This window comes from Eptesicus fuscus, chromosome 6 (genome assembly GCF_027574615.1).
Source record: "Eptesicus fuscus isolate TK198812 chromosome 6, DD_ASM_mEF_20220401, whole genome shotgun sequence".
Lineage (NCBI taxonomy): Eukaryota > Metazoa > Chordata > Mammalia > Chiroptera > Vespertilionidae > Eptesicus > Eptesicus fuscus.
This window is the reverse complement of record NC_072478.1, coordinates 102,488,088-102,508,194: the sequence shown is the minus strand read 5'-3', so window position 1 is coordinate 102,508,194 and position 20,107 is coordinate 102,488,088. Positions and strand designations below refer to the sequence as shown.

Below are 20,107 nucleotides of genomic sequence, written 5' to 3'. Positions count from 1 at the left end.
GTTACTTTGCAGAAAAGGGAGTTTGGTTTCATAACCCTGAGCAGTAGTGTAATGTAGCGGAAAACATCTAGGCCCAAGAGTCAAGCACAGACTGTTGAGTCTGGTTGTTTTTTTCTTTTCCTTTACATTTCTGCCTTTGAAGTCCTAACCATGAAAGTAAATGGGTTAAATAACTTAACATCTACAAAAGGAAGCAAGCAGGAAATAGATATGGTCCCCTCACCAGTGGAGAGCAATATGCCATCACTCATACAAAAATTAGAAAGACTTCACATAGATTTGGTGACCACATGCCATGCAGGTTGCATTAAAAGGTTCTAATCTACTGAGTCAGCTATGAAAAAGCCAGGTAAACACTTTAGACACAAAGGTTGGAACATACATCCCTGCAGTAAAAGCAAGCTGATTTATGGGTGGGGACTCAGAAAGGATAAATGTTATTTCAGGGTAGAATGAAAAGTGTGGAATCAGAAGGATCGAGGGCATTTGATCAAAAACAGAATGAACAGTGCTGAGGACTATGTATTATTATCAGTTTTCTTTATTTACAGCTCAAGCTACTGCATGAGGCTCAAAAAATGAAACACTCTTGACATGAAAGAAGTCATGAGTTTTCATATTTTGTTCTAGTTCTTGGTGTTTAGAATCTTTTAAGGATTCATCAATAATTTAGACAATTTTAGATATAATTTTAAGCCTACCAGGCATGTGTCTTCTGAAGCAACTTGTTTGGCACTGAGAACAGGCCAATGCTCCTTTTCTCCTGCAACTGGTCTCCACAGGAAGCGCATGCGTCATTAATAGCCCTCCTGCTCCCTAGGACCCATCATAGAAAGCTGTGCCGAAAAGTCAACTGTGTAGGGAAGAGTTGCTTAACTGAGAGTCAGAAGAAAGATAATAGGACTGACCTGAAATATGGCTTTGACTCAAAATTTCTCACCATAGCAGAAGGGTGTATGAAGGTCTTGGAAAAATATGGTGTGAAAGGCAATTTCAGAAATAAAAGGCCTATTTGAGGGTTGGAGTGGTTTTGGAAACAGGGAGGTCTAGATTTCAATCTCTATTTTCTAGATGTTTGACTTTATAGAGCTTCAATTTGCACCTCTGCAAAATGTGCTTAATACCAAGATTTTCCTTCTCGCTTATTTGTTTTCCTGGCTATTTCAATCCCTTAAATACCAAGCCTGTCATTCTAGGTAGCTAATCCACAGCTTTCTTCTCCTTAGCATGTTTTTGGTAAGGGAAACATGTACAAGGTCTCCAAGTCTCTAAATTATCTCCTGAATATTTCACTCCCACATTACACTAATACATACAATTTAGTCCATCCAATTCAAGAATGTGGTCAAAATAATAACACATTCTATTGGTTAATATTCAACATTTTAGCTCTGGCGGTTTCCAGTTGGTTCGCCTTTTCGGCTGCCCTCACCTTTCCTTGCTCTGCCTTTGCGCCTTCCTTTACTTCTTGGAGTGCACCCCTATCCCCGCCACTTCTAAAGAAGCCACACTTAATCATTCTCTATTCATGATCCCATTTAAAATCTTGGTTTAGTGCGTATCATGACTTGACATTTTCATGTGTGTATTTATTGTTATCCCTCCCTGTTAGAAGATAAGTTTCCCCTGAAGAGGGACCTTATCTGTCTCCTTCCCTTCGGTGGTGCTAAGGTCTAGAATAGTACCTGGTACACAGTTCTGTGCACAATTGATAATGAGTGAGTGAATGTGTTGAGAGCAGCTTTTTGTAAGCCCTGTGCTTGGTCTCTGTATAACAGAGTATGGGGGTGGCGGTGCTGGTGATGGTAGATGGGTGATTAAAAGTATAGAAACTATAATTACTTTTCTTATTGCCCTTTACCTTTCCCCACATTATAGCTGGCCCGGGTTAAAAATGCTAATGAATGATGACTAACTAAAATTTTTTAACATCCTGCTAAGCAAGTCACTACTCTATCACTGATTCAACTTTTTGTACCTCCCTTTCACTTTCTCCACTGAAGCTATAGTAGAAGTGAAACCTACTTGTAATCCAAACAATACCTATAAATGTCTCCTTGCAAATTTATTATTGTTGGAAAAGGAGAAAGACAAGTGGTTACTTTCAACATCTAAATAGTTCTCTTTCTTAAAAGACACAGAACACAATTCACCTGCCAGTTATCCAACGGTTACAATGCCATTTTGCAACAATACAAGAGATTGAAGATAAAATCACAAATACAAGGAAAACCATTTTTACCAGCATTTAGCCACCGAAACTGTGACTTTTACCAGGCACATCTAGCAGGGTGGCAGATGAAAAGAATGAGTGAGTTTTAGTTAGAAAGACTCCTCGATCAGGTACTTATTAGTTGTATGACCTTAGGCAAATTGTTTCACCTCTCTGAGCCACAGTTTACCATCCACGTAATGAAAATAATCTTATCTAATTAATTCACCCAATTAATACTTAGTGAGTACTTATTAGTGCCAGGCACTGGGAAAGTCTGATCAAGACGGTTCCTCTCCTTCAGAAGCTTGCAATCAAGTAGGAAATAAGGACAAACAGTGCAATTAGAGTATCTAACCTAGTTGGTCAGTAGATGGTTCTGAGAAGGCAATGAAAACACCTATGGCAGCACCAGGCACAGGGTAGGCGCCCATGGTCATATATTTAATAAGGGGCAGCACTGGAACTTAATTCCAAGTTCAGTGTTCTCTCCATAAGGTCACTTTGTCAAGACTCACTTGAGACCCTTGTTAAAATGCAGATTCCAGGCCTAAGACCACATTTGGAGAACACAGTCACCTGCAACTAATTAAAAATCTTCAAGTATTACTATGATGTGAGATAAAAGAATGTCAAGCCAAACTGTAATAATAAAAGACAAGACATCAGTTTCTGTCCATGAAGGATTAACTGCTATGAGAATTTTCCCTTCTGCCATAAACAACTAGAAAACAGAACAAAATATATGAAACAACATTTTGCAATTACTGCACAACAAGTAGTACAGGACTGTGAAACCAGAGAGGAGGAAACAAATGAGGTAAAGCCTACACAAGTGCTAAGCTTGCTCCCTAGGCAGTTCCAGGCTCCAGGCGAGGAAGGGGGAAGCCAAATAAGGGGGAAGCCAAATAAGCCAACGCATCTCCCCGAGCTGAAGAGAAACAGCTGGAATGTGGGGAGGGCGAGGCAGGTAGGACTTGTGGGGCAGAGTATCAGATTATAGCTATAGTCTTTCCGTTGGTGCACATAATCTTTCCCCCTTTTTCCCATGATCATCTGAATGAGCTCGTACCTTAAGAGACCAGGTACAGTTTTTCCTCTAGAAATAATGTTCTCCATGCTACTTACCCAGAGCAGTGAGCCCCTCTGAGATAGATGTGAGAACATACAGGAGCACTGGAGGCTCCAAGTTGGTGATGAAGCTCATGTGGTCCTGGGTGAGACATTCCAGGAGTGGGTAGTAAGACTGGCTCAGTTTCCGATATTGCTACAACACAGAGATACTGAATGTCAAGCCACAGAGAAGCAAAAGGCGTGTTACAGTCCAGGGGAAATTGCCATCTATAATATTGGAAATGGTAAACTTACTTAAACAAAATAAATATAAAAGAAATATATGAAACAAATGACATAATGATTCTCAATTCAGCATTTAAAGGGTTCTAATAGGAATCTCTTGATGTCCAGAAATCCTAACTTGAAGCTCCAGCATAGTATGTCATGTCAACTTTACCTTACATGACTAACACTTAAATGCAAGTAAAATCTCTACAGTATGGAATATAGAAGACGGAATTATTTTTCTGGACTAGAACATTATAACACTGAATATTGCCTAACAATGGCTTGGCAACCCTTTTTTCTCTTTAACACAAAGAAATTTCCTATTATAATAGGATTTGGCATTACAGTCTTCTTTATTTACACACTGTCAACCCTTCTAACTAAACCATAATTTGGTAAATGGCTTAATATATACCATACACTACAGGTAAGAGATAAGCACCTGAGAAAGATACCTGGAAAAGCTGAAATAAAACTCAAACCAGTATCAAAAAAGTACACTCAAAAGAGAAGTAAGCCGGAGCAATATATCCTAAAGTGAGATTACAATCATGTCAGAAGAACTTTGTGGGTGCTTGTTAAAAATGCTGTTTTCTGATCCTCACTCCAGACTCACTAAGTGAAAAGTTCTGGAAAGAGGTCCCAAAATGGACATTTTAAATATATTCACTAAGGGAGCCTGAGGTACCCTCAAATTGGAGGATTACTGAGTTAGAAGATTGCTTGTCTATTAGAAAAAGATCAGAACCTTGGCTGGTGTTGTTCAGTGGTTAGAGTGCTAGCTTTTGCACCGAAGGGTCACAGGTTCAATTCCTAGTCAAGGGCATGTACCTGGGTTCGATCCCTGCCCCAGTTGGGGCGCATGGGGGAGCCAACCAATCGATGTGCTTCTCTCACATCGATGTTTTTCTCTCTCCCTTCCACTCTCTCTAAAATATCAACGAGAAAAGTATCCTTGAATGAGGATTAGCAAAAAAGAAAGGAAGGAAGGAAGAGATCAGAATGTCAAGGAGCATTTCTCACACAGGCTGACTGATGAAGACCCCCCAGATCTTACTTGTCACCTTGGGTTGGGAGCAGGTGGAAAAGCCAAAACGAAGCCCGAGCATGAACTTGGCTGTGCTATGAAGCAATTACTGTAATCACACTGGGCGTGTATTAGCTTTTATTTAACCAGGCAGAAATGTTTTAAAAAAGTCTGATAGTGACACAGCTCAGTGGAGGAGCCTTGAATTTGAATCTCCAACAAGCACTGAGGTGATTCTGATGGGCCTCAAGGTTTGAAAACCACTGACATAAATCATAGAAACTAGATGGCGGAGTAGAAAAGGGACCTGGAGATCACTTTGTTAAATTCACTCCTTTTAAAGGTGAGGAAATGAAAGCCTGGAGAAATAGAGAAGGTGATTGATTCACGGTAAGTGACCAGTGAGTGGCAGGGTTGAGACTACACTAGGCTGTGCGGCTTCCAGGTCAGCTCTCTGTCCACCACCCAGACTATTAGTGGACATGCAGGCCAAACAGCAGGGGAAGCAGACAGGAGAATGGAAGGGGAAGAACCTGCAGCCAACCCTGCATTTTCTCCTGCGGAAACAGAGACCTTTGCTAAATTATAAGTATAGTTGTAAGCAATTAGTTGAAATTGCTAATTACATTTTCTCTAGGTGCAGAACCTCGAGCACTCTGGACCACTAATTTGTCAGAAGGTGGGAGCTGCCGTTTTCAAAATTGCACGTGTAATTATACCAATAGAGCTACCATAGCTGCTCCAAGTCTGTCAGCTACATCAGGATGCTGTCCTAAAACGGAAAATGTCCTGGTGCTGTGCGACCTCCCGGGGCTTCATCAGCACCACTCTAAGCCTATAGGGGTGTTACTTCATGTTTCACACACAAGACTCCCATGATGCGTGGTTGCTTACTAGCAAGTCGCTGTGGGACACCGACAGCAGCATTTTGACAAAGGCCTGGAGTACATTGTCAAAATGGTTGTCCCCATACAACTTGAAGACGCCAAAGCTGACATAATTTCCACACAAGGCAGATTTGAGAGCCGAATAGCAGATGGAGATGCCCTTGAGTTTCATTGGATAAATCTGATCTTTTGAGAGGCTCCCGAGGGACAGGATCTGATTACCTGTTTTAGGGTAAAAGCAGAAAGAGAAAGTGATATAAGTAGATACAATTCAAAGCAGTTACGAGGCAGGCTATTTCACATATTTGCTTTACTGCTTATGCTCACTTCCCTACTGTTGTTTCAAGAATTACACCATTCATGTAATGAAAATATAAACATAAGGCAGTTTACCTGGGAAACACAAATGGCCCAAGGAAAATCAATCAAGAGCATTAGGAAATATTTTCTATTTTTAGCTGGATGTATACAAAGATACATAAAAACTCATTGAGTTGTATTCAAGATTAGTTCACTTTATGTACTTTAATATATGTTATCCATTCTTCAGTAAGTTGTTAAAAAAGTAGGAGTAAATGTAAATAACCAACTAAGTAAGTCAAGAGAAAAAGATAACCTAGACTGAGATATAAATTACTCAAAATTCTGGGGTGAATTTTCAACCCTTTTATATGAACTTGATCTTGAGTTACTTCACCGTTAGGACCCTCACAGGTTTGGTATATGAATTAAATGAAATGAGACACATAAGAGGTTCATGGCACAGCACACAATAAATGTTCCTTCCTTTTTCTCTTTAAATCCTTTTTGCAGAAGATCTCAAGAGATGACTGCTTTAAAGACTATACTTAAATTCTAGGTTGACCATCAAAAGACAAAGAAATGTTTATACAATCACCTTAACATTTACAACCAACAATTTGTTTCTGAAATGTTTGCCAGTAAGGTATAGTACTAGGCAAAACCCAAGAATGCTTTTTCAAAAAATATAAAGTTGTACATGTTTCTTAGCTCTGCCTTTTCCTGTTCAAGAAAGTACTGCTTCTAAAATGGAAACTGAATGCAATTTACAAAATTTAGAGGTACACTGCTGTGATTTTGTACTGTGTCAACTTGGCTAAATAAGAATTAACTTTCCCAGAATCCATTTCCTGTATGGTTGTGGGCTAGAAATGGGCAAAACAGAAACTTGTGTGAGATTTGGAAGGTTGAGGTGAAGTAGCCACAATTTTCTTCAGGGCATTGTGATCAGAAATGGTGAGAATAAGATGTAGAAATGCCACTGGTTTCAGTCTGTCCCTGCTCTTTCCTGCTGTGTCTAGAGCTACCAGCCCTGCTGACCAAGGATCCCAAGCTCACTGCCAAGTTCTTGGCAGCAAACTTGCAGAGCGGCAGCTATGCAGAGGCAGCAGTCTCTCACTGAGGTCCATGCCACGACACCAGCCCCCTCACCCCACCTCCTTTCATGTCCACTCCAGCAGCTGGGTGTGGGAAGCTTCTAGATTTTCCTGCCAGCTCCAACTTGTCCATCCATGTCATTGTTTCAGGAGGACTGATCAGTGATTTGTCTCCTTAACTTCCAACTCTCCCCACTATTTCCCCATCTTTGCCCAAGACTGTACAAGGTCTAATAACTCCTGAAACAAATTTCCTGTTCCATAAGTATCACAGCGCTTGCTTCCCGTTTGAATCCTGACCTATCCTACCTAATAGACAAATATGCAAATTGACCACACCTCTGACACACCCACAAGCCACGCCCACCATCCAATCAGAGCGAGTATGCAAATTAACCCAACCAAGATGGCTACAGCCACAGAAAGCAAGGTTTCCTAGGTAACAGAGGAAGCCAAGCTTTCCGCCTGCCCTTGCCAGGTCTAAGCCTCCACTCAAGCTACAAAGTTTCAATTATAGAAGGTAAACAAATTCAAACAGAAATGGCGGCAGAACGGAGCTTGAGAGAGCAGGCCAGGGTTGCCGGCGGCAACAGGGGAAGCAAAGCTTTCCGCGCACACCCTGGCTGGGCCCACCCGCTTAAGGCAACAAAGTTTCAATTATAACCCCAACAGAAATGGCTGCCGGCCTCGGAGGGAACCCCAGGCGTGGCTCCGCTCCAGGCTACAAAGTTTCAATTGTAGAAGGAAAATAAATTCCAGATACCAGGGCCTCTGCTTGGGTCGCCAGGGGGCGTGGCCGGCCTGCAAACCACCACAGGCCCCTCACTCAGGCCGCCCCACGCCCCAAGGGAACCCCACCCTGATCAGGGACACCCTTCAGGGCAAACCAGCTGGCCCCCACCCCTGTAACAGGCCTCTATCCTATCTAATAAAAGAGTAATATGCAGATTGATCATCACTGCAACACACAATATAGCTGCCCCCATGTGGTCAAAGATCCTGCCCCCATGTGGACACAAGATGGCCACCACAAGATGGCCAGCAGGAGAGGGCAGTTGGGAGGCACCCGGCCTGCAAGGGAGGGCAGTTGAGAAGGACCAGGCCTGCAAGGGAGGGCAGTTGAGAGGGACCAGGCCTGCAAGGGAGGGCAGTTGGAGGTGATCAACCTTGCAGGAGAGGGCAGTTAGGGGTGACCAGGCCAGCAGAGGAGGGAAGTTGGGGGCAAACAGGCTGGCAGCGGAGTGGTTAGGGGGTGATCAGGCTGGCAGGCAGAAGCGGTTAGGGGCAATCAGGAAGGCAGGCAGGCAAGCAGTTGGGAGCCAGCAGTCCTGGATTGGGAGAGGGATGTCCGACTGCCCACCGGGATTGGGCCTAAACGGGCAGTCGGAGATCCCTTGAGGGGTCCCAGATTGGAGAGGGTACAGGCTGGGCTGAGGGACAACCCCCCTCTGTGCACAAATTTCGTGCACCGGGCCTCTAGTATGTTTATCATGGTAACCACATGTGGACTAAGAGGTTAAGCATAAAACCACCCTGGGCTGGCCTGAAACATGTCCATATACAGGTTTTCTTCTGTGCGACCTCAGAAGTCCATGCAGCTTTGCTTATCATTTACACACGAATGACAAAACCATTGTCCGGAATGCCGAAGCATACCTTGGAATTTACTCCATATCAACTTCTACACCCTCTCATGATCTTATCCTAACTCGCCTTACAGATAGTGATTTCCACACAGATTCAATGCAATATGACAGCATTAACTTAACAGTTCCTGTGTGTGAGGTGCTGGGAAAAACAAATGAATGAAATAAAATCTCTGCTCTGATGGAGTTCAGTCTGGTGGAGGAAACAGATCTGTAAAGATAATTGCATGCAAGGTGACACATGCACAGAGATGTGTCAAGATGTATGCGAAGAGAAGAAACGGACTCTGCTTGGGCAGGAGAGCAGTGGGAAAAGACATCATAGAACAGGTTACTTCTCAAGGATCGGCTGCTGTTTCCCAGGTGAACTTGGAGGGAGAGGAGTGGATTCCAGGCAATGAAATGCACAGGTGTGGAGGGCTAAGAAAGCAGGGCAGTGCAGGACAGGACAGCTGTCAGCCACTGCTTTTCTACCTTTGCCTCAAATTCAATATAAACCAAGGTGGGCCTTTCCCCTCCCGCCTTTCCCAGGAAAGAAAAGCACTGTTACATGTGATGGGAAGAGCCAGAGTAACTGAGGAGTGGTGGTAGTTTATGCATTTTGGGTCATCTTTGGGGATCTTTTTATGCTAATGTCCTTCTGAGGGAAGTAAAGCTACTAAATTCTTCAGCACAAGGTGGAATAGGCAGACCAAGATCTCTGATGGGGGGGGGGGAAATGACTGGCTAACTTATCAGCAAGAAGGATTAATTATTTAGAACCACAACGTTTACCTTCATGTTAAAGTTGCAATTTGGCACGCATGTCTCTTGGACTGTTTCAGACACATCTGTGTTAATTAAAACAGTGACTGGTATATGACCGTGCAAACGTAGAATGAGTAATACTTCTGAAATAGGAAACACTTATCTCATTGTGCTCAAATGCCTCGGGGGCATTTCAAGGTGGCTATAAAGACTATGGATACAAATGAGCAAACAAACAAAAACTCATAGACACAGAGAACAGTATGGTGGTTACCAGAGGGAAAGAGGGGTGCGGGAGTAGTAAAGGGTAAAGGGGGTCAAACATATGGTACCTCTGGGTAGTAAATACACAATGCAATATACAGATATATGATAAAACTGAACACTTAAAATCTGTATCATTTTATTAACCAAGGTCACCACAATAAATTTAATTAAAAAAAAAAAAGACTATGGAAGACAAGGCGTGGCTAAGTTGTCATTTATTGACTCTAATTCAGCTTTATTCAACAATACTTACTGAAATCGGAGGCCCTGCCCTCAAACAGCTTACAGCAGCGGTCGCCAACCTTTCGGACCTCACGGACCACCGGTTGGCGACCACGGGCTTACAGTGTAGCAGTTACACTCACACTACTGTAAACAAACGTGACAGGGCTGCAGTTTGGTTCTGATGTTCCACTGTAGGTGCGACTGTTGTGGAGCGGATGCGAGTGAATGACCACTGGAGCCCAGACCAAATTAAAATTTAGGGAGCCTTTATTAGCCGGGTGGCCGGATGACCCGGCGACTGCTCTGCCATTCTCCACGCAGGGAGACCAGAGAGCAGCAGCGACCCTTTGTGTAGGACCAATTTTAAGCACATTAACCACATCCGGTTTTTACAGAACAAGTAACCCAAGACAAAACAGTTTTTCCCAAGCAACGTCAGGATCATGCCAATGACGACCATGTTATTCACAGGGTCATCCTGTTCTTCAGAAAGCTGACAGTGTTCTATGAAAGAAGGCCTACGTGCTGGGAAGGGGCCATGAGTCCCTATCTCAAGGCCTGGCCTGGTGTCAGCACTGACATCTCTATCTGGGGCATAGTCCACGGCCTCTCTGGAAGCATGCTCAAAAATTCCCACTCTCCAACACGACAACCCTGCTTGCCTTCCCTGCTCCATCCGGTGCCTGGAAAACCCCATCTCCTTCCTTCTCAGCACGTCCCTCTTGAGAGAAAGGCCTGTTACACTGACAGGCAGCTGGAGACGGAGGCACTGCCAGCCTGGCAGCCACTGCAGCCAGCAACAGTTGCCACGTTGGTACTATCGGAGCTGCACAAAGGGAAACCTGCAACCTTTTCCCACGGACTCCATGTGCCATAACTGGGGACAGGGAAGGAGGTGCCGGTACACCTTTGACATCAGACCTGGCTAAGATGGCTGTGGAGGCGAGACGCTGGGACTTGGGAGAAGAACACTGCACTGAACGGTTAACCTGGCCAGAGGCCACAGTGGGGGAACGGAGGCCCAATGCCAGGAACTGCCATTCTTCCTCTCGGACATGCTGCCCAGTAGACAAGATCTACTCATGAGGGGAATGAACTGGGAAATCAGCACAGAGGATGTCTGGTACAGATAACTTGGCTTTTTAAAATATTTTCCTCAGTATTAGTGTATATGAATGTTTGGGTTCCTCTTTTGTAACCTCTACTCTCTGTCCTCTGGGAAGCCTCTTTTGTTTGTTTGGTTTTTTGGTTAGCTTCCAGCACTCAGAAGTACTCTTCTAGACAACTCTCAAGATCTAGATTCAGAGAGGGATGGATATATAAAGAGGTGAAATCTCTTCGGTTTATCTGACATCTACTTTCAGATCTATTTAAAAAAATATTTTTTTTATTGATTTCAGAGAGAGGAAGGGAGAGAGAAATAGAAAGATCAATGATGAGAAAGAATCATTGATTGGCTGCCTCCTGCAAGCCCCCTTATTGGGGATTCAGCCTGCAACCCCAGCATGTGGCCTGACCAGGAATTGAACCCATGACATACTGGTTCATAGGTCGACCCTCAACCACTGAGCCACACCAGCCAAGCTATTTTTATTTACATTGTTTCCTCTGACACGCCCCTCCCCTGAGTGACTGAGTCCTTGAAGTTCTTCCCTTCTTCCCCACACTGACAGAGGAGCAACTCCCTCCACAGGCCTCCGCTGGAGAACAAGAGAACATTCCAACTGAGGATAATTAAGTTCATAAACATGCAGTGATGAACCGGTGGGCTTCTGAGTCATTCTGACCTAGGGTTTGAGTCCTACATCTTCTCTTACTACCTGGGTGTCTGAGCAGATTATTATCCTCTGTAAGTCAGTTTCTTCATCTATAAGATGAGAATAACAACAGTCCCTATAACTCACAAGGCTCTTACTAGTATGTATGAGGAGTAAAGGAGACAGTGTATGTGAAGTGCTTACCCCAGTGCTCAGTAAAAGTCATCTACAACAGCACACAGCTCCAGGGGTCATTTCTCTCTCCAGGCTAAGAGCCGTGAGTTCACACCTGGGGAGCCATGGCCTGGAAAGGAGGAGGAGGTGAAGCTGGGTGTGGGTGGTGTGCAATAATGTCACTTCCTTCTAGTACATAATTCAAAGGAAGGTCACCTCTTTATCTTTGACCGCCTTCCCTCTGTTCCTTCAATGGAGAAATGGCTCCAGGGGGTCACAGTGTGGGTCTATGCCCCACATTCTACCAGTTCTTGGTGCCTTAACAGAATAGTTAGGGGAAAAAAGGTACAAGGGATAAGATACGATAGCAGTATGCTGTACCAGAAAGAACTAACAGTATGAACAATGCTATTTCCTGGCTTATAAAGCAATCCATTAAATTGATTTATCTTTTCTTTTTCCCTTTTAATCTCTAAAGTTTTAAAGTGAATTTGATGTTTCGCTGACAGCTCTCCAGGCTGCCTTCATTCATCATCAGAACAGCTACGAGGAGAGAACCGCCAGCTTGTCCTTACTTCAGGTCAATCTCCTCCCACGGTCTCTCTGCAAACCAGCCATGGCCTCTGGACCTAAATAGTTTGGGATAGACCTGAAGCTGTAGAGACTGGAGAGGAATATATTTCCCTTTTAGACTGAAAAAGGTTAAAACGATGTAGTGTGGATAAGATTGTGGGAAGACTAAGAAAACTGTAGGAAATGTATATTAGTACAACCAGTCTAGAAGGCAATTTAGTAATATTTATTAAAAAGATAAAAATGTGTAAATCCACCTTTGGGAATATATTCTAATTCTAAATGTTCAATACCATATCCACCTACGGTATTTACTGGCAAATGCACTCACATACACTGTCTTCGGTAAAAGCCAACCCCTTAACATGTTCAACTAGCTCCCAACTCCTCTATGTGCTTCAGGACAAAGCACCAACAATATCCCCCCCTCTCTCCTATACAATTTTTTTTCTTTGCTATTATATCATCTTACAAATCATGCTGTTACCTCTTCCATTAAAAAAAATACAAAACTTTCTCTTGGCCTTACTTCCATGCAAAATATTCCTTCTTATAACAAAACCTCTCCAAAAACTTGTCTATATTCACTACCATCATTTCTTCTGATTCTCTTCTAGACCCACTCCACTGGAAGTGCTCTTTTCAAGGCTCCCAATGGTCTTCTTGTTGCTAAGCATAATGGTTGACTCTTACCCCTCATCTTATTTGATCCATTAGCAGCTTTTGACATAGTTGACTTCAGGGGTCCTCAAACTTTTTAAACAGGGGGCCAGTTCACTGTCCCTCAGACCGTTGGAGGGCCGGACTATAGTTTTAAAAAAAATCTATGAACAAATTCCTATGCACACTGCACATATCTTATTTTGAAGTAAAAAAAACAAAACGGCAAAAACACCCGCATGTGGCCCGCGGGCCGTAGTTTGAGGACGCCTGGCCTATCTCTTCTTCCTTGTCTTACACGACACACACTTTTCTGATTTTCTCTTACTTCAGTGTTGCTCCTTCTCATTCTGCTTTGTTCCTTTCTCCTCTTCTCCCTTTCTTCCTAACACTGGAGTACTCCAGGGATCAAACCTAGGTCACCACCCTGGTGACTGGTGATCTTATCTAGTTTCTCAGCTTTAAATACCATCTACGAGTCAATGACTCTCATATTTGCTTCTTGAGACCAGACCTTTCCTCCAAACTTCAGACCATATATCAACTCCATATTCATCCTCTCTACTTGGATGTCTAATCAACATCTCAAGCTCAACACGACTGATCCCTGCACACCCATCTCAGCCTTCCCCATCTCAGTTAATGGTAACTTCATCCTTCCAGCTGTTTATGCCAACATACCTTGACTACATTATTTCTCTCATACCTAATATCCAAGCCACCAGAAAATTTGATTTGCTATACCTTTAAAATATATCCAGAATCCAACCAATTCCGCTGCTATCATTTTGGTCAAAGCCAATGTCAAACCAAGTAATTCCTCTGCTCAAAACATTCTAAAGTCCCTCTATTTCACTTGGAGTTAGCATCAAAGTCCTGACAATAGCCGAAAGGATGTGACATTAATGACACTGCTTTTATTATTTCTTTCCTTTTGGTTCACTCTGCTCCAGTTACTAATTCCCTTGCTGTTCTTCAGACATGCCAGACACACTCCTGCCTCCAGACCCAAAACCTGGTGTTCCCTCAGCCTGGAATGCTCTTCCCATAGATAACCCTACATAGAAACTCCCTCATTTACCACATGTCTTTGATCAAGTGTCATCTTCTCAATGAGGCCTTACCCCGGTCACTTAATACAGCCACATGCTTCCCAATCCCCGGTACTCCTAATGCCCCTTAACCTGACGTGCTTTCTTCTTCTTTTTTATACCACTATTACTTTCAAACATCCTAAGTAATTTCTTTTCCAGTTTTGCTCAGAGATATATTCAAAGAGTCTGGAACAGCACCTGCTGCTCTCAATATATATTTGTTGAATGAGTGGAGCTAAAAAAGCTGAATGTACACAGTTGCTTATTGAAACATGGTGCATGATAGTAAAAAAATTACATGTTTATCAAATATTACATTTCTCAAAAACAGAATAATAAAGTATAGGAGGACCATAAAATGGAGTACTTTTCAGCTATTTAAAAAGACATGGTAGACAAACTATACTATAAGCCTCTACTAATCAAAATAGCATGGAACTGGCATAAAAACAGACATATAGATCAACAGAAAATAATAGAGAGCCCAAAAGTACACCCACACTTCAATGGTCAATTAATATTTGACAAAGGAAGCAAAAATATACAATAGGGTAAAGATAGTCTATCAATAAGTGGTGTTGGGAAAATTGGGACACATACGTGCAAAAAACCCAAAAAAACTAGACCACCTTCTTACACCATACACAAGAATAAACACAAAATGGATTAGAGACATACTGTTAGACTTGAAAGCATAAAAATCCTAGAAGAAAGCATAGGCAGTAAAATCTCGGATATTTCTTGCAGCAGTATTTTTTTCTGATGTATCTTCTCAGGCAAGGGAAAGAAAAGAAAAAAATAAGCAAATGGGACTATATCAAACTAAAAAGTTTTGCACAGCAAAGAAAACTATCAACAAAATGAAAAGACAACCCACTGAATGGGAGAACATATTCTCCAATAATACATCTGATAAGGGGTTAATATCCAAAATTTATAAAGAACTTCTAAAACTCAACACCAAAAAGTTAAACAATCCAATTAAAAAATGGGCAAAGGACCTGAACAGACACGTCTCCAAAGAGGACACACAAATGGCCAATAGATGTGTTGTGGCAAAGGGGACTCTAAGACTCGCAGCTTCTGACTTCACTGTGGAATGTATTCCTAAAGGCCTTGCTTTGTGAGCCACCTGATCCTTGGGATCCTCAAGGTGTTAATAATTTCATTATCTCACAAGACTTTTGTGAGCTTTACTCTACTATGTCATTCTATGTCCCCAACCAAGATTTTGATAAAATCTAAGGCCATATCTATGGTTCCTGACAATCTGTTTTCCAGAACTATTATTTCCTGGGGATATTTTATGAAGTCTCTAGTTATTTCAAGACCAATGCATTCTTTAGGTATCTTATTGCAATCATTTAAACATGAGTATACAATCATAAACCTTCATTCTTCCAACACTTCTACTAGCACATTCCAGTAATTTTCAAACTCTCTTATAAAATTTTTTGTTAAATAGGTGACCCCTTTTACAAACAAATCTAGTGCAACTATATAGCTGGGTGGTCTGGTTAAGGCGGCAGTAGGTCCCCACCCCTCCCCTCTCTGGAGGGCCTCTGTGGCACAGTCATAGATCTCTAGGGTTCTGCGGAACCCAGTTTGAAAACCACTGGTTTGTTATCTAGGTCACAGTAAGTAACAGTGGCGTGGACTTTACAAATTCCATTTATGCATATCATTAAGTCATACCTTAAATGCACCTGGAGCATACAATGCTAAAAAGAACCCTGCTGTCAATTATTGTGTATAATGAATAAGCATAGCTTGTTCTGTTCATTTTTAAAGTTCAGATTTCACGCTGAACTTAAATCAGGCACATAAGGAAGAAATAAAAGCAGTTCCATCTAGGCCAGACTTAGGAAAACAAACACTATTTCTCCCTTCTGTGCACTCTTCAACCAACAGATGTCACTAAAGATACCAGTACCCAGAGGCAAAGGGAAGAAAAGATTAGACAAATGGAAATTGAGCATAAAAAACATCCAGTTCTTAAAACTGAGAAGTAGGTTTCCAAAGTAATAACATTTATTACACTGCATGCAACACTTTAACCAAAAATTTAAGAAAGAAATTTCTTTTATTAAGTTGCTTGGGCTGAACGGATCACAGCACTAAGTTTTGAAATACACGTTCTTGAAGCAATTTAAAACTCATTAGAAATAATAGGCTTGGGCTAGTAGAAAATGTGGTAAAATTTAATCCTCATCCAAATGTTACCTGGGCTGTACGAACAGGAAATTGTTTTGTGCTACTGTGGCTAACCTCATTGCTGACCCCGAGCTGTAACGGCGAGAGCAGCTGAGAGCTGCAGCAAAATTAAAAACTTACATCAAAGTATATCATGACAGAATGCAGATAAATAAAACAGCATATCAAAAGTATTATTTTTCTGCCAGTCTCATTGAGCAGGGAGGTGGAGGTATCCCACAAAATAAGTAGCAAATCAGGTGCATTTGGAAATGAGTCTTCCCGCTCTGCACTCCCCCAGTCCCTAGCTACCAAATACTGCCCAGGAGAGGTGAGCAGAGAAAAAGCCCAGTGCGGATGGGGACAGAAGGGATCACAGAATGTTCTGGCCCTTTCCCTCCACGGGCTTCCCCTTCCTTCACCTTGGCTCACAAAGACATAAATAATGCTGGCTCTTGTGCCCTCCCAGTTCCTCTTTCCCTCACCTTCCAGACTCCTGGATGGCACCCTCATGGTCTCCCTCCAGTGAGCATGTTAGAACCTCCAGAGGTAAAAGCATGGATAATAAAACATTACAGAAAGCAAAGACAGACAAGATCAGCCTGGCTGGCGGGTCAGCATGGGAATCAGTGAAGGTGGGAAACATTTTTCTATTATTCTATGTAAAGTGCACATGTAAAAGTCACTGGTGACAAAGTTGAAGGACTTTTCTCTATTGAGCCTTTGATTTCCCTTAAGTTTTAGGACAGAAATCGCCATACTTACAAGAACAGTGCTTCATCATAAACATCCAAGGTATAATCTTCCTTTGGCAACTCCCAAGTGGCAATAAGAAATATGAAGGCTATTGTCTCAAGTCACTCAGACTCTGATTCCAGTTCAGCTACGTCTAGCTTTGTAATATTTGGCAAATCGCTTAACCTCCATGAGCTTCAGTTTCTTCCTAACAATAATCATAGCAGCTAACTGTTCTAAGAGCTTTTCATGCATAATATAATTGAATCTTCACAACCACCTAATGAAGTAGGATTCTTTTCTCTGTTTAACAAGAAACTGAAGCAAAAGTGGCTAAGCAACTTAATCAAATCCCAATGACTAGTGAGTGGCAGACTTGAAGATTCAATGAGCTAACGTCTGATAAATGGCCTAGGATAGGAGTGGGCACATAATAGCTGATTAAAAAAATGGAAGTTACCATTGTTATTAGTCCAAACAGAGAAGCAGAGCCTTAGCCTAATCTCCATGTTTTTTTTTTCCGGGTAAGCAAACACCTCACTTCTCCAGAATGCTTTGAGGGTCTTTTCTCTCTTCCATTCCACCTCCTCTCTCTCCTTCCTTCCCTTCCTGTTTCCCTCTGTCTCCTCTTGTTCTTCCTCCGAAGCAATCCTTACATAGTTGTCTTTCTCAATTTTTGCTGTGACGCCTTCTTCTCTGTCAGACAACCTGAGAGCGACTGGACAGCTTTGGAGCCCACAGATTTGGCACTGTTTTGAGGTTCCCTATCATCACTCACTGGACACACACTGTTCTAGAGATCCAGTAATACTGTCAGAGGAAGATGCCACTGCCCTCACCAGCCCAGCTGCAGTAATGAATAAGCCTCAGAGGAAAAAGGACACTTAGTGCAAGAACCTGGGCGAAAGGTACAACTGTGATTTGTAATAGGAAGCTAATATTCGTATAGCTAAAGCTCTATTGACGACTAAGAAATTTTTATATGCACTTTACTTCATAATGGAAAACACTACTTCCTGTTAAAAGTAAGGAAACAGAAACTCAGCACCTGTTACAGGCAGAAGGAAGCTGAGCAGTGTGGTCCGAGTAGGAGGCATCCCTGCACAAGAATGTGGCCTGTGATATGGTCAGTGAACCCCTGTCCAAAGCAAGCGGGCTCTGTGAGTGCGAGGAACAGTGTTGATCAAGGAGAGGCATTTCAGCGAGTGCCTCTTCTATGTCACAGCCCATGCCAAGCTCTTTCCTCAGAGTACCTCCATTAACTGCCTTTCATCCTGACTAGATGAGTAGGTCAGTAGGTGCTGTTCATTACGGCCCTCTGTATTGCACTTGCAAATTCAGTCAACTGGGATCTAAAACTGGGAAGCCCTTGCTGGTTTGGCTCAGTGGATAGAGTGTCGGCATGTGGACTGAAGGGTTCCAGGTTCAATTCCAGTCAAGGGCACATGCCCGGGTTGTGGGCTCAATCCCCAGTTGGGGTGTGCAGGAGGCGGCCGATCAATGATTCTCATCGTTGATGTTTCTCTCTCTCTTCCCTCTCCCTTCCTCTCTGAAATCAATAAAAATTCATTATAACAACTGAGGAAAAAGTCCCAGAAATTCCAAATTGCAAAGCTTGAATTTGCCACACACCGAGCTCTACTTTGAATCCATGAATGAAGTGATGTGCAGGCCACCCTGCTGTAGCCTATCTACAAGTCCTACGTAGGCTATACACAAATCCTATGCCAATTTATAAAGGGATTTGAGAGTCAGTGGGTGTTAGTATCCGAGGGGGTCCTGGGACCAGTTCCCTGAGATACAGAGCGACAACAGGATTCCTAATTTTATAGTATATGAGAAAACCAGGCACAAAAACATATAGTGTCTTACTGAAGGTCATGGAGTTAGTAAGGGTTGGTACTCAGATATTTTAATCTCCAAGATTATGCTTTTTCTAAGATATCATGCTTTGGGAAAAGATCCAGACATACATCTCTGTATAACAAGACATAGAAAGGAACTGGACATGCACGGAAGTGTGGTACAGTATTGAGAACACTTTAAAAGGGGTCCATTTTAACCTTTAGGAGGCAAAGCGTTTCTACTTTCTATGATTCCAATGTGTCCATTTTCAAGGGTTGCAAAAGCTGAGGCAAAACAGTTGTGGGCAGAGATGAAAATAAGAGAGCGCAAGTCTTTAATGAGGTGATATATCTATAGTTTCCATATAATTACAGTCTCCAACTCTAAATATCAACTGTACAATTAAAACGAAGCATTTTAACAGAGGCCTACAATGCATACAGATCAGAACCCAGAATATATTCTGAATCAATGTAAAACACTTTTAAGAAAATGGTTTTTTTGCCTTTTAAAAAAATGGGCTTTTACTTAAAAAAAAAAAAAAAAGTCATACACTTTTAATGGTTGCTCTCCCCCCACCCCCTCCACCCCCCAAAAAACCCCCCACAAAATAAAGAAGCTCTATGGATTTTGTAAAATTTGTTTCTAGGAACTCAAAAAGATGCATGAGAATCACAGGCAGTTTTTGAGAGCAGATGTACTGGAGTTGGCTACTGATTTGGGAAAGTAAGAAAACACAGGCCACAAGAAGAGCAGAGTACAGAGCACACAGGATGCAGGACACAGCTGGTCCAGAGCGGGCACTGCCGGGGCCCAGCCCGTGCTGGGTGTTCAGTCAGGGCTCCAAACCAGAGCACAGAGGATTCTCACCCCCCACCCCCCGCCGCGGCTATAGAAAGGTCCCAGAGTTCAGCATTTCACTGATGAAGCTGTCAGAATTGGTAAGTATTAGGGTTTATGGTCGTTCTAAGGCCCAATTCTAGCAGCTTACCAAGTTTGAATAGGACAGTCTTTACTACTGAACTCTGATTCCAGGGGTGTAGTGCTCCACAGTCCCTATAGTACAGTATTTACTGCTCTTCACCAGGATATTTTCTCAAAATGCAGTGCTGGTGACACACTGGTCTAGGCACTCCTTCACCCAAGACAACCAAGTCCCTGATAGAACTTTCAGCAATTTCAAATATGCTGTAACTTTTCAATATTCGACCTAGTGCATTCCCTTTGCCTACTGACACTGCAGTTTTCCCCAAAAGAAATTCATCAAGGTGGTCAGGAATGATATGTAGTCAGAGGCATGCTGCTTACTTCTCCTGATGCCAAT

General features: G+C 42.6%; 1 protein-coding gene across 1 annotated transcript in view; it reads right to left on the bottom strand.

Annotated features, from left to right (window-relative positions):
* The window catches only part of RANBP17 (RAN binding protein 17), a 233,284-nt gene that overhangs the window by 29,203 nt on the left and 183,974 nt on the right, over positions 1-20,107 (bottom strand). Inside the window, exons 23-24 of the mRNA XM_008147617.3 lie at positions 5,478-5,692; positions 3,341-3,479 (exon numbers count right to left, since the gene is read on the bottom strand). Of these exons, the coding sequence (XP_008145839.1) occupies positions 3,341-3,479; positions 5,478-5,692 (354 nt within the window). The remainder of the gene's footprint in view (positions 1-3,340; positions 3,480-5,477; positions 5,693-20,107) is intronic.